Source organism: Musca autumnalis, unplaced genomic scaffold (genome assembly GCF_047663935.1).
Source record: "Musca autumnalis isolate F117 unplaced genomic scaffold, ASM4766393v1 scaffold_1, whole genome shotgun sequence".
Classification (NCBI taxonomy): domain Eukaryota; kingdom Metazoa; phylum Arthropoda; class Insecta; order Diptera; family Muscidae; genus Musca; species Musca autumnalis.
Window position 1 is genome coordinate 133,561,343 of NW_027411644.1, and position 15,611 is coordinate 133,576,953.

The 15,611-nt window shown below is 33.4% G+C and overlaps 1 protein-coding gene across 49 annotated transcripts in view; it reads right to left on the bottom strand.

Annotated features, from left to right (window-relative positions):
- The window catches only part of bt (projectin protein bent), a 242,254-nt gene that overhangs the window by 51,475 nt on the left and 175,168 nt on the right, over positions 1–15,611 (bottom strand). For 32 of the 49 annotated variants that reach the window (XM_073955521.1, XM_073955471.1, XM_073955529.1 and 29 more), the window contains 2 exons: positions 6,509–6,676; positions 6,238–6,273 (listed from right to left, as the gene is read on the bottom strand). In XM_073955521.1, coding sequence (XP_073811622.1) covers positions 6,238–6,273; positions 6,509–6,676 — 204 coding nt within the window. The remainder of the gene's footprint in view (positions 1–6,237; positions 6,274–6,508; positions 6,677–15,611) is intronic. The other 17 variants (XM_073955423.1, XM_073955352.1, XM_073955320.1 and 14 more) reach the window with 1 other exon arrangement.

Genomic DNA, 15,611 nt, shown 5'->3' on the forward strand with positions numbered 1-15,611 from the left:
ATGATTTAAAATTAGCCTATCTTCGTTTCTTAATATGTGATATATGATGTCATCCATTATATTAATTGGAACTAGAAGCAATGTACTTGTGAGCATGAAAGGTCAAAATTTCGTCCTAGGATGGTACGTATGTTTCCATAGTAAAGCAAAAAGGGACATAAAACAAAAGAGAAATAATATCTCGACTCATTTAGGGTTAAAAATATTGAAAAAATTTAAAGTCTTAGAAACGGAATAAGTAAAACAAAACATCTTTTATTGAGGCTCGAAAATCAAAATAAAATTTATTTATTTATGTATTTATTTATTATTATACTAGCTGACCCGGTCCGCGTTGCTGGCCCGTTGTTTGTGTTCTCCGTGTAAACTTTAGTTATCTATCCAGCATTGATACAGCCATAATTAGGCATCCCTCTAGAAACTTCATAATATAATTCAATGTTTTGATATAAATTCCATGTAATGGTATCCCCCAAATTTAAGATATAAAATCTCTTTTATTATACCCTTCACCATAAATTGACAGTTTAAAGCACTTTGTGACCCACATATAATGATCGGCGCACGACAATTAACATTGCTATATATTGGATTGTTGGTCTCGGTTGGGGTCGTAATTATTACTGCAGAGAATTGTCAGTATAGGTCCACGTTTTGATATAGCTCCCATACAACGGTACCGGCTGATTTTCGCTATTTTTGAGGATTTTACATCATTATCTCACTGAAATGGCTAAAAGTTGGGTTTAATGTAATTTAGAGAGGGGAGAGGAAATATTCGTATCGACCGAAAGACACGCCTTTTTATTTGCGCTCGGTATGCAACAGTTATAGGTTCACGTTTTGATATAGCTCCCATAAAGCAGTACCTCCCAATTTTCGATAGTTTGGAGATATAGTCACTTTTGGGGGTCGTAAACAGTCTTGCAGAGAATTTTCAGTATACGTCCTCGTTTTGATATAGCTCCCATAGAAGGGTGCCGCCTGATTTTCGCTATTTTTGGTGGATTTAACCTCTGGATGGTGACATCTCAATTTTTTGTATTCCAAAATGTTGAGTTGATCGCGCTATCCCACTTATTGTTTAGTGTTCACCGTTTATAGCATTTTTTACGCACGCAAAATTATGTATATTATCTGAAATAATAAATGTTTGAACATTTTGTGACGACCGCGATATTTCACTTCCGCGAAGACCATTCAGGGTCAAGACGGTAATTACAGTAGTATTGCAAACAATCAGTAAACAATACGTTCAAAAATATCATGGACTTTGAAAAAATTGAAGGAGAACCTCCGGTCACTACACTTAGCCATATTAAAATAGCTCACGACCGCGCTATCCCACTTGTTCAAGCTAGTGTTCATATCATTTTTGTGTCACGCTTACTAAAATTATGTATATTAATTGAAATAATACATTTTTGAAAACTTTGTGATGACCGCGATCATTCAGGGAAAACAATCTGTAAAAAATACGTTCAAAAATATCAAAGATTTCTGATTTTCTTAAAAACATTGTGGGGAGGACCACCGGTCACTATTCTTAGCAGTATAAAACAGCTTACGACCGTTCTAATTAATTGAAATAATACATTTTTGAAAATTTTGGGATGAACGCGATTTTTACTTCCGCCACGAACATTCAGTGTCAAGACTGTAATTACCGTAGCATTGCAAACAATTTGTAAACAATATATTAAAAAGGAATCTTGAATTTCGCGGTTTTCTTAAAAAAATTGTGGGGAGGACCACCGGTCACTACACTTAGCGGGATAAAAAAATAGATTACGACGTATTCTCAGACCTAAAAACTCCACATACAAAATTTCATAAGATTTCCCAATCGATTTTTCGGAATTTCTATATAGTGACATCTCAAGTCATCGGGATTTTACTGTATTCCAAAATATGGCGTTGACTGCGTTATCCCACATATTGAAGCCAGTGTTTTAGCGGTTTTGTAGTCACGCTTACTAAAATTAGGTATATTATCTGAAATAATACATTTTTGAATAATTTGGGATGACCGCGATATTTCACTTCCGCGACGACCATTCAAAAAAAATATATAGCCTATTTTCACCACCGGTGTTCCCAGAACATTATCTGAAATTTTCAAGAAAATCTATTCAGCCGTTTTTGAGTCTATTCGGAACATACAAACAAACAAACATACTAACATACACACATTGCCTTTTATATATTAGATTAACTTGTAGTAAATTCAATGGCTACAATGGCCATCAGCTAATCAAAATAAAATATTCTACATATTTATAAGAAAAAAATTGGTCGCACGGTGCATATAGTCATTTCCATGGCGTGTCTTCAATCGATATTCATTAATGTTCTAAAATATATTATATAAATGAATTACGCCGAGTTATTCTAGAAGAATGAAACAAGTAAATTTTAATTTCAAAAATATAATTTTATTTTTAAATTATAATTTTGAGACATTTTGGGCCGTGTCTCCATTTTTCGTCATTCCCGTGGGCCAATGTGTTTATGAAAAATTGCTTTAAATCTGTTTTTTGGTTAGATGTAATCTGTCAATGTAACGACAATCCCGTCAGTTTTAAAGGTTATCGACAAAAGTGAAAAATGTAGTCGGTTGTTTGAGAGCTATTGAAGTGTTTTTTTGTGCATGTTCCTGAAATTTCGTCATTCCCTTGGTATATTTTTCCGTTATTTATTTTATAATTTCCATTTTATAAGTCTTCATTAAATGTATTATATTTTATAACAAATTTTGAAGATTTCCACATTTAAATCCAAGAACAATCACGATTCCGTCATTACCGTGGCGTTCGTTACCATGGGTATAATTAATATAAATTAAGATTATCCAATCTATAATAATTATTAAATAAATTTATCATTGGGGCTTTAAACATACCATCAAATACTACATGTAATCATAAAAAAGTAGAAATGCACAGGAAAAACAAATAGCCAGTAAGAAAGGATCAAAGTCAACCTTATAAAACAGTATGAGCAGAAAAATGTCTATTTAAATCCATTTTCGGACTTCGGCCGTTTCGACACGAGACCAGTCAATTCACAATATTCATCTATATTTTCAAAGTACAAGTCCTTTCGTCTGAATTGGTACATGCCAATATTGTAATAATAATATACAAAATAATAATGTTGAGCGTAAACACCAAATATTAATAGAATAGATATTGAGAAAATGCACTAATTTTGAAGAATAGCAAAAAAGATTTATAAAGTATAGTAACGATTAAATTGAAGATAATGCAACTTTCATAGGTATACTTTATCTCAATGAAATTTTGGTTTGTCATCCACGATAAAATGATTCTAAACGTTCATTGAAAAAATATGTCCACTAGAGGTGGTTATTACTTTCACACCCATACTTTCCATACATAAAAATCGAAGTGGTATAAATAGCTTAATGCAATAATCTGATAATCAATACACCAATTCCTACCGATGTCACTTCCTAATGTTGCAGCCGTGCAAGAAGCCCGGCATGTCGAGTTTGGAGCCTATCGATGACTGTTAATCTCGACATTCAATATTTTTCAGCTGGGTACACATTGTCAGTTTTGAATGACAGCTTTGCGGTTGCTTGCTAGTGTGGCCGTTCATTGTTGTCATTCATCACGCAACCACAAACTATTTTGACAGTTATCGGTAATTGCGAAAAATCGACATTCAAAACTGACAATATGTGTGTTCGTTTACTCAAAATTTGTACAAATTGTTACTGCATGTTGTTCGTTTACTCTACAGTACAATGCAAAAGACCTTCGTCGATTACAAGAAGTTACTGGACTTGTGCAAATTTGTACAAATTGCTGAGTAAACGAACACACCTATTGTGTACTGCACTTAAGATGTGCAAGAGACATTAGGTCTGTCTGGTTACTTTCACAGCAAGACCTTTATTAGAGAGTAAGGAGTTTTTATTCTCTTTTGCAAGAAAACTGTAAAAAGTAAACAGACACCTTGCCAGCAAAAACCTGCAAGCAATCAGCTGACTTGCGAAAACAGATCAATTTGTCCGCCATTAAAGGAACCAAAGCAAGCAAAATGTTGTTTTATTTTATTAAAAATAAAAAAAGAAAATGACCTAAAAAAGGAATTTTTCCGCTTTGCAATTTTGTTCTCCAAAAAAGACAATACATTAGGCTTGCTATTTCCACAATAAAATTGTTTTTAATTTCACAAACATAAATCATATGATAATTAAAAACAGATTGACAGGTTGATTGTTTTCAGGAAGAAGAAGAGTTGCAAGCGGTTGCTAGAAGAAATTTGTCCTGGAAGAATTTGCAAAATTCTCAGCAAAATAACTATCGAAAGTCTCTCTCGAATTTCTCTCTTTTGCTGACTTTTTGTGTTAACAGACGACTTCCAGTAACAATTTGTACAAATCGTTACAAATTTTATGGTTACCAGACAGACCTATTACTTCACCACTAATAACTTATAAAAATCATTAAAGCATAACAAAAAAAATTTTTACATGAAGATATAGAAAACATGCTACCTAAGAGAGAAAAATCAAAGCCTTGTTGCTAGTATCGTTATATTTGAAGTTACGGTATCTACAAAATGACACTTTTCGTTAAAAAAATACTCCAAAACGGCAAGGAAATTCATTGATATTGTGTGGACCCTATTATAACGAGTTATTGAAATTTTTTAATAGTTATTTTTGCTATCCAATAATACACAACGTGACGTATTAAAATGTGCTTAGAAGTAATTGTATTTGCCTTATAGTTCTGTAGAACAACCGGATTTGTTTTTGAATCTTTTGTACGTGTATATTTTTAATTAGTCCTTTTTCAATAGGATATAAGAAAAAAGTTCCACGATATTCCATTATTAATGGAACACAAATTTAAAGGAGCTCTCGAGCTGTCAATTTCTGAATAGCTTATAGCCTCCATATAACGGTGCCACCCATTTTTATGGGTTTTTAAGGTTTCTGGCGACATGTTTGAATCAAATTGGCTGAAACTTTACATTTCGGGATCTTAGTGAGTAAGGAGCATGCCTGTAAAAAAGCATCAATATAGGTCGATGTTTTAACATAGTCACTACATGACCATACCGCCGCTTTGAGACTATAAATTAAATAATATGTGATTTTTTGTAACTCTGCAAAATAAAAGATCTCCATTTTAATAAACATCTCCTCCAAATTTATTCAGAAGATATAGATTTTTGGACACACTGTGGACCGCTTCTATCAATCAATAAAACAAGCAACACGTAAGTATCGCCTTCTTGTGTTTTCTTTATTCATAAAAGTGTTGTTGTTCGGCTTTGTATAACATTTAATCCATACACATAAACTACTCTGTAGATTTAAAAACTCTACAAGTCAAGACGCCTGTATAGGAATTTGTACAAAGCACATCCATAATATTTAATCGAAGAAAAAAGAAATTTTTTATATTTATTTTACAAATATTTTTATATATATTTAAGTTTTAAGAAAGTGTCCAAACATGTCAAATATGGGGTTTGAGAGTATAGAAAACAAGTCTAACATGTATTTTTTTGATAACACTGTGAACGGAAATTTTGGGGGGTGAGAAATTCCTTTTTGGGATGAAAGCCCTTGGTGAGTACATACAGCACCCCGAAGGACAGATCCGCCGTAAGTCGAACTTCTGAGTTATGGAGTGATGAATATTTTGCTGGAGACCCTATGAGCCGTCTGGAACTAGCTTCATATCTTTGTTCGCTGCTATTTAAGTTTATTTTTAAGTACAAACATAACCACGAAGGACAGATCCGCCGTGAGTTGAACTTCTGAGTAATGGCGTGATGAATATTTTGTTGGAGACCCTATGAGCCATCGTTATTCTAAAGTTCGACTCACGGCGGATCTGTCCTTCAGGTTCCTAAATATACTAAAGATTATCTCTGAACCTCAAAAGCGCCGTTTAATGCACAATTTCCTTGATGTAAGCCTGGTACACTAAATGGTATTTTACGAAAAAGTTCGGCGCAATCATCCGATCTTGATCTTTTTTGTAAATTTGGACGAAAAACGTAGGAATTTTTACACATTTATTATAATAGTCATAAACTTCAATAAAAAATGGACGTTGGAACAATTTTGGCCAGAAAATTTGGATTTTGGAGCATCGTAGATAATTTCGATGTCTTTGTGCTTATGTCGTTCGATGCTTGGTGCTTAGGCTTATGTTTATTTAATACATAGAAATAATGCAATCTTACCTTTGTATCCATAACTTCTCCAGGACGAAGCTTCTTCTAAAAATTTGTACATCACAAAATGCACATATTAAAGTGTTAGCAATGACATTTTTGTGGCAATGACATTTGTATGTAGTGTTGTAGTAAATTGATATGATTGGTTTGGTATGTGGCGTGTGGATAAGAAATTTGTATAATTTCGGAGTAGAAAGTGTTAAACATGTTAATATAACAATTTAGAAATTACAATATTATAGTATACAATATTATAATATACAGCCCCTTTCCTTACCTCATCAATTATTAGTGATGGCCGACGACCTGTATCGGGGGGTACTAACGAGCCACGCCTACTGGCTGGTTCTGGGACTAGCGATGGCCTCTTTTCACGAATAACTTCAATTTTTGGTGGTTCGCCAGGTGCTGGAGGTTGAACTTTAGTGACTTTCTGGGGTTCATTCTAAAAGAAATTGTATAACGGACAAATAAAAATGATTAAATGAAAATTTTAGAAAATTTACTCTTTTTAAATAATAATATTCAAGTTAATGAAAAGTTTGAAGATATGTAGGTCAGAAGTTATATCATTACATATTTTGTTGTTTATAAAAAAAGCTGCATTGAACGTTATTGGTAACCAGAATTTGCTTTTATTTTGAGTGGTGATGGCCTATTCTTATTATAACGTTTTTCATGGCAAATTTGATTGGATCGCTTGCGTTAATGTGTCGTTCACATGAGCCATCAGTGTCGTATGAGATGTCATATTTGCCATATCTATTGACCCGAATTTTATTGCGTCGCTACAAAATCGTTCATAAATGTGCCGTTCACATGAGCCATCAATGTGACCCCTTTGCATCTATCAAAATTATGTCGCAACTCATATGTAGCTTCTTAGTTTAGGGAACGCTCTATTCGGTTGAGAAATAAATTGTTGGAAGAAAACGATTTTACAAAAAAAAAAAACAAATTATGAAAATTAAGATTTGAGCGCGATTAGATGTTTTTAACAAAATAAATTTTGTTTGTTTTGTGATATCCACTATGTTGTTTACATATGGCGATTTCTGAGTGAAATGGGACATTTTTCAAAATATGTTTTTATACCCTACACCACTATGTGCGGAGGGTATTATAGGTTGGTTTTGCGATTTTAATTATAAAGACGAATATCACAGCTTTGGTTGGGGACTTTCCAAAAGCAAAGCCTGCCCATGAAAGTAGAAGATTCCATATTTACAATAATGTAAACTAGGTCGGCGTAGGTGACCAAATAACGGAGATATCGCAATAATCGGTAATACATCCCATTTATCCATTTTTTGGAAATCACGCTACAGATGGGGATTTCTGAGTGAAATGGGAAATTTTTTCAAAAAATGTTTTTATACCCTACACCACTATGTGCGGAGGATATTATAAGTTGGTTTTGCGATTTTAATTATAAAGACGAATATCACAGCTTTGGTTGGGGACTTTCCAAAAGCAAAGCCTGCCCATGAAAGTTGAAGATTCCATATTTACAATAATGTAAACTAGGTCGGCGTAGGTGACCAAATAACGGAGATATCGCAATAATCGGTAATACATCCCATTTATCCATTTTTTTGGAAATCACGCTACAGATCGCAATTTTGATCAGATAGTCACGAAATTATGAGGGTTAATGGGGGTCTCACAGAGGAAGAAGCCTATTGATTTTGGTGATGGTCGGATAATATTTAGGGTCGGAATGGGCAAAAAAACTTATTTGGATAAAAAGACAACGTTTTTTTCCAAAGCGACAATGAAAGTAGAAAATATCACCTTTCTAATGATGTTAAGCAGGTTCTCTTAGCTGATCAAACAACGAAGATATCACAATAATAGCAAATAAATCCCAACTTTTCATTTTTGCGATTTTAATTATAATGACGAATATCACAGCTTTGGTTGGGGACTTTCCAAAAGCAAAGCCTGACTATGAAAGTAGAAGATCCCATCTTTAAAATTATGCAAAGTAGGTTGGCGTAGATGGTAAAATAATAGAGATATCGCAATAGTCGTTAATACATCCCTTTTTTCCACTTTTTGTGCAATCACACTACAGGTCGGAATTTTGATCGGATCATCACGAAATTTTCTCACAGAGATAGAAGCATATTGATGTTGGTGATGTCGATGTCGATAGTAGTCAAATATAAAATTAAATATTAATTATTTTGGTTCAGTTCGCCTTAAGTCATTTGGTATAAAAGCCAGATAGATGAAAACTTTCGTATCTCCCTAAAAGAAATGTTTTCGAGTGAAAAGATAATGCACAGAGGTAGTGGTGTAGGGTATCACATAGTCGGCCCCGTACCGACTATAGCCTTTTCTCACTTGTTTGATTTCTTTTATTTTTTGCTGAGGTGTTGATGCTCATTAGGTCTATAACCAAAAAAATACCACGCAAGTGCTATGTGCGGAATATTGTCCTGATAACGAAAACACGTGTTTTAGTTCGATTCGGTGAAAAAAGTTTCCGCACCAACTGCGATTACTAAATCCCCTTTGATATTTTTCTACTAAAAAATGTAAATTTGCTTTGTTTGAATAAATATTTATAGAAAACTAAGGCCATGTTTATATTATAGCCTTTTGCAGGGTTAACCTTCTTAATGAGGATTTATATGACGTATACGCAAAGGAGTTCACATTTGAAACCCAGTGGGTTTGTTAAATCCGCTTATATATAAACGTACTATAATACAATTTCCACAGGCGAAGTCATTAAAAACAGTCTGTAACTTTCGCGAATTCGTTGCAAATGAAAACATATTATCTTGTCCGATAGGTCAGAGGTGCATTAAATGCTCTAAAATATCGCGATTTGATAACAAATTGGTCCAGAATGGTTTGATATTGATTTTAAATAAGATTTTAAATAAGGGACAAGGGAGACTTCTCTCATATCAATGAGTGCACCCCGATTCATATTAGCTCAATGATATGGGACCTACAGTTTATCGCCGAGTCCGAACGGCGTGTCTAAGACACCACTTTTGTTGAGAAGTTTTACATGGCTGAAATACTCAGGAAATGTCGCCAACATTACTGAGGGGTATTTTGCCACCGTTGAAAAGTGTTTTGGTGTTGCCTGGCCGGGGAATCGACCCCACGACCTTATGTGTGCAAGGCGGGTGTGCATGCCATTGCACCACGCTGGCACCCTCTAAATTAGATTAAAGCTATTAATAAGTTATTAAGAAAAGGGTAGCTGTCATTATAACAAACAAAATTAAGTACATAATGCATTACTGAACTTCAATGCATTTGGTGCGGAAACTTTTTTCGCGATAGAGAAAAAAATGGCACCGTATTTCATAGTAGTTGTTCATGCTCTACACGGCTATGCGGTGGTATTTTTGATATTTGCAAAAATTGCAAGCAAGTTATATCCCTAATGCTCATAACTGATTTTTTTGACTAACGGTTCCAGAGATATCGCGCCCTGAAATAGTCGAATTCTATAAAAACTATGTGCAAAGAAATTGCCATAACTTCTTTAACAACTTTCTTTGTCAGCTATTTAATAAAAACTAGAAAAAATGCAGTGTGCTTGGATGCAATTTTTGCGATTTAATATTTATACTCGATTTTCAACAATGATTGTACTCTTCGCTTTTTTAAATATTTTTGTATTTTAAAAATTGTTCGACTTCCTCAGAATTCTCCATATATTATTAATTAGCCAAGATGTACCAATAGATTTAGATACTCTTGTGTCTCCTAGCCCTCAAAATTCTTCTACTGTACAAGAAAGGTGTTAGAGTTTTAGTTTAAATTTATACTGATGCATCTACATAAGCAATAAAATCATCTGATTATACAGTATTGAAAAGCGGATTTCTGATCCGTACATAACTCCGTTGCGTCAGAGATAATTTTATTACTGACAATTGCAATGCAGAATTTGTTTACATTAAATTTAATTGTTGTTCCAAATGCATAAAAAAATTATGCATTAATAGCTAGCACAACTAGTTTGAGAGTTCTAAGGTGTAATGGACTTTTGACAAAACATTGTAGTTTTCATTAACTCTCATTGCATGTATTTCATTTAAATTGAACTTCGTCATTTTGGTAACGGTAATAGCATCTACTAAATTGTACGATATATTGTACAATAAGTTGTTTTAACCAGGATTGTACGAATGTGGTAACAATTTCTGCTGACTGAGAATGCTTGTATAACAGAAAGGCATCTGCAGACACCACCACTTACAGCTTCCGTTCTTTCCAATTTAATCGTCATCAAGATAACATCAATCTCTTGCGCCTACTAGAATTCAAAAATTCTAAACTTTTGACGTGGTCTGAGTAAAACTATAATTATGTTTAAATTCGGTGTTTTATTGACATCAGGTAATTAAACCAATATTCGCTTTGAATTGTCCATTTTTACCTAGTTAAAAACTTGTGATTTAGGAAAAAGTGCACCTTTACTATAACAATGGTTACGTTCTAGGGGGAAATTATTCGTCATCCCAAGCATGTCCTCTATGGACATGCAAAGAAGAACCAGAACTCCGCTGGTAATACATTGACTGTTTGTACCCATCCCACAATTTCATCGCTGGTAGCATTCCCTACTTATCCATTGGAAGACGCCGATTTTATTCCAAATCAGCCAACCAAAGACAAGCGTCGTATTCTGCAATATCATCCTTTGTCATTTCTGGACCATCATCCAGATTCGGGACAATATTCCTGAACCTATGAATGACATGAGTTGTCCACTAAGTACATGGATTCAAGTAAGGTTGGTGCATACATAGCCATAAGAGTCATACAATAAATAAGGAACTTGGACCTTGTTCAACAATACCTTAAATAAGACTTTGCCAATTCTAGTTTTTATTGAAAACCTTTATTTCATTTAAAACATTAATTTCATTAAGAAAAAAACCACAAAAATTTTATTGCCAAGAATTTCACATCTGTATTTAAAAATTCCATGCCTTTTTAATGCAATCGCTGTTAAAACTCAATCATAATTATAGTTTGTTGGATATATCAATGATCTTAACAAATTATAAACAAAATAAACAATAACTTGAAAATGATGAATAGAAATTAAGTTGTACAGTACACTAGCAAAAGAAACACCACAAAGAGAGAATAGCGCTGCAGGTATGCAGATCAACATTCACTGTTAGTCTTAAATATTGTGTCATTGCAAAAGCAAGTTACAAGATCACAAGAAAGAAAAACGTGGATTATTAAAAAGAAATAGTAAAGTGTATTTTGATCTGCTGCATCAAACTGAAAGTGCTAAAAACATAAAAAAACCTAAAGTAAAATTGTAAATTAATGTGACAAATATTTAACACCAAATCCAGAAAGTGCTCGTTAATTAAATATCAAAATAAATTTATTGAATAATTATAGGCTTGGAATTTCTATCAAAATAGATTAAGTTGAATGATATTAATAATGTGCTTAAAATTGTGAAAATTATAGGTAGCCATCTTATATACCTATATATACATATAAATTTCATTTATATAGTGATATAATGTACTTCGTAATCATCACGGATTGGCTACCCTATTTTGGTGCCCCAACGTCATAACAACAACAAAACATCGATCTTCATTGAAAAGGCCTCTTCAACGATAGCTGATGTGTTGGGTAAGTTCCTCTTATTTCAATTCCTATGAAATTGGAGTTTTCCTGAAAGAATGATGATGAATAGGATCTAGGCATGTATTAGTCGCATTCGATTATGGGTTCTTCTTCTTTATTTGCCTATTCGTTTTACGAATTTATGGTGATAGGAAGGGAGGGTATAGGGGCTTCACCCCCACCTGAACATCTGGGAGGTTGAATATTAAAAACAATATTAAAATTCCAATATCCAATAGCTTTTTACATAAAATGGGGTAATTTTGTTTTTTTTTTTGTTTGTTATAGCTAAAAAAGGGAGTCTTAAATTTATTATCGTAACGTGGAAACCGATTGATAAAGAGGAAGGACCGAACCCCGAAACCGACGGACCAGTTAGCCCTAGTGATGACTCCCGTAGTCCTAATCCTCGATATTAGTTTAAAATGATTAAAACCGATACCTGTTAAACAGGTATTCGATAAACACTGACAGTGTTCGTTACAAAGGTGCATGGGTTTTATAGGGACACCAAAGATGTTCAATCTGTAAAAATTAATCTAGATCCCTGTCGACCAGCAGTGACAATCTAGTATTCATTTCTATTGGCATTTATGCATAATTAGCTGACCTAGCTAACTAATTCTGATGATTCAGTTTCCGCAACTAATTGCATTAGAACCACTATACAGTGGGAAAATGCAGATATAGCGTTCAGAAAATAAAAGTCGATGTTGTATTGTATGTTTACCCATAATTATTATAAGGATAGCTTCAGATTCAGGTCAATTTGTATTTTTTATATAATTTTTCACTTGTATGGAGAAAGTGGGAAAAAATATTTCCAATGTAAACATCAAGCTAATGTGCTGTTTACAGCTATGTGCTGCTGCGAAGATTGTTTTAAGAAACCATGAGCGTAACAAATCGTCTTCTGGAAGGGATATAGGGTATGAATTGAACATGAACAAAGGTATCTTATGATGCAAAAATAGGCAAGAGGAGATGTGCACTGGAATGTATCATGACTAAAACCTTAGGTTAAATTTAAGTATATGATCGAATTGGCATTACAAAATGCAGTTCATTGGAATTCTACAACACATCAAACCACTAAAATAAAAAAATGGATTTAATAATTGGCAATATGTATTAGTTTCGCGATATTTGGAATATATTTACTTGCACGTACATTGTAAGTTGTACTCACTACAAAAAATATTTTGAACCTACTGTTAAGAAGAACGCGTTCGAATGAAAAAAAAAACTAATTTATTTTTAAAATGTTCTATGTCATGGCTGTCAAAGTTTCCAGGTACTGTTCCAATCATACAAATGTCTAACAATAAGTTAAAATTATGGTTCAAGTTAAAATAATATAGATTTCATTTACAAAATTTTTTGCATATACACCTTTTTACATTCAGTTTTTTTTTTGGCCCATGGCCGGAACGACTGTGGAACAGGAACAAATGATTTTGGTAATTTCGTTGGTGGTATAAAATATTCCGACAGAGAATTGACGGTGCTGGTCCACTTTTTGATATAGCACTCATTATGCAACTGAAGTGGTTGAAATTTGGCATTTAGTCTTCGTTGGTCATATAAAATATTCCGACGGAGAATTGTTGGATCAGGTCCACTTTTTGATATAGCTCCCATAGAACGGTACCGTTCAAGTACTGAGTATGTTATGTGCTTATGTTGACATAGTAAGTTGATAACGACACGCAATGAGTCATTTGAACTCGGACCAACTACAGAACTGAAAACAATAGATAATGACTTCTATTACCCCGGCAAAGTCGTAAATTCTACATTGTGTTTGTTAAATTTATAAGAGGAATTCTGACCAACAAATATAATAAGAATATGTAAGCAGTTCAGAAACAATGTCACTTCGTCAACTACAAATAACGCTGATATTTTGATTGAAAATTCTTCAAAAGATTTACGGTCCAAACTGCGATGATGCTAAAAAATATATCGTGAACCATGACAGAAATCGGAGAGATAAGAAACCTATTCTTAGTTCGTCTTGTGGGAGACATGTTTTTGATATTGCAAATAACACTGTGAAACAAAATGGAACTCGAGGCCTGGGGGAGGATAACTCCTTTTTGTGGTGAAAGCCCTTGGTGAGTATATACGGAATCCCGAAGGACAGATCCACCGTGAGCCGAACTTTCAAAACAAAGTTTTAGTCAGTTTTGCCGAAATATATGTAAGCGTATATACGCTCAGATTATTATTTTAAAATTCGGTTGGATAAAAATGCTGCCTTAAATTTAAATAACCTACCTTAAAGCTCTGTATTGATTTCACAGATAAATGGTGGACGGTGAATGAAGGCAATGCCGATAATTTAACATGCAAGGAGAAATCACCATTATTTAATAGTATTTCTCTGTATACATATTTAATCAAAATTTTAATGTATTTAATTTATGTTATGAGGTAAGCAATTTAAGACCAGGTCTTTAACTGGATCCAATCCCAACGTTTGTAGTACTTAACATAAGTCCACACATTTTGAAAATGTGGAATTCGGTAAAAGTTAAAAATGACCACTAAAACGAGATCATATCGATTTCGTGTCTTTAAGAACCGTACCTAAAATCTTCCGAGCGACATTTTTGCAGTATATTCCGAAGCTGATATAATATAATATATAATATAATGCAAGTTTCAGAGTTATAGGGTATCCAGCAAAATATTCGTCACGCCATAACGAGAAAGTTCGACTCACGGCGGATCTGCCCTTCGGGATTCCGTATATACTCACCAAGGGCTTTCACCCCTAAAAGGAATTTTGTACCCCCCAAAATTTCGGTTCACAGTGTAATTACATATTTCTTAATTTTCCCTTTGGGATTTCGTTATGAATTAAACAATTATAAAGTATATAGTGGAATAACAATTATGTCGCGATTATGTGCAAAATTAGTTTAGGTTAAGGGAATTTCGGTATATTTCTTACAAAATTGCCCTCTATCTTTTTAGATATGTTAAAATTACCATATTTGTATTTTCCCGGTCAATGTAAAGTTCTGCTCGATTTAAAGATACATACTATGGGTCACTCTTGCCGCTATTATACGCATAGCGTAAAGACAAATTTCAACATTCAATGGTCAAAAATTGTCGGGAAAAGTGTGTTAGTACAACTTTTACTTGAAGGCAGTCTATTAAGAATTAATTGATGTTAAGCTCATATTTTGACTTTTAAATAGAGTGTACTTAAACGAGTGTCGCACAATTTAATGGTTTTAGAAAATTTTCCACGATTAAACGATTATCATTGACTGTATTTTTCTCTTATTTTGTTAAATTTTGATAAAACTAATTGTTTTTTAACAAAACACCTTATAAAATTTAGTTAATTCGCGAGTATATACAAATATACACAAAAATTTGTCTTGCGCTTAAACGAATGTCGATCACTGTATATATGTATGCAAAAATTGACAATATCAAGCCAAATACAGTATACTTCAAGTTTACTCAAATCTGATTAGTTGATTTGAATTTGTTGTAATTTTTTTAGGTTTTTGGTGTAGCATACTCTTGGGCGCCCTTTTAACTTTAAAAGTAATACAAAGTTTCTTTTATTTTATCTTATACTTAATCTTAAAGCGAACTTGTAAGAATAAAAAATGACAGTTTATAAAAATGGTCCTCATTGTACTAAAATATGTGGGATCTGAAAAGTGATTTCTCCGCGTTGCGAGAAAAATTTGGAACTAAATTGTGTTCTTTATAAA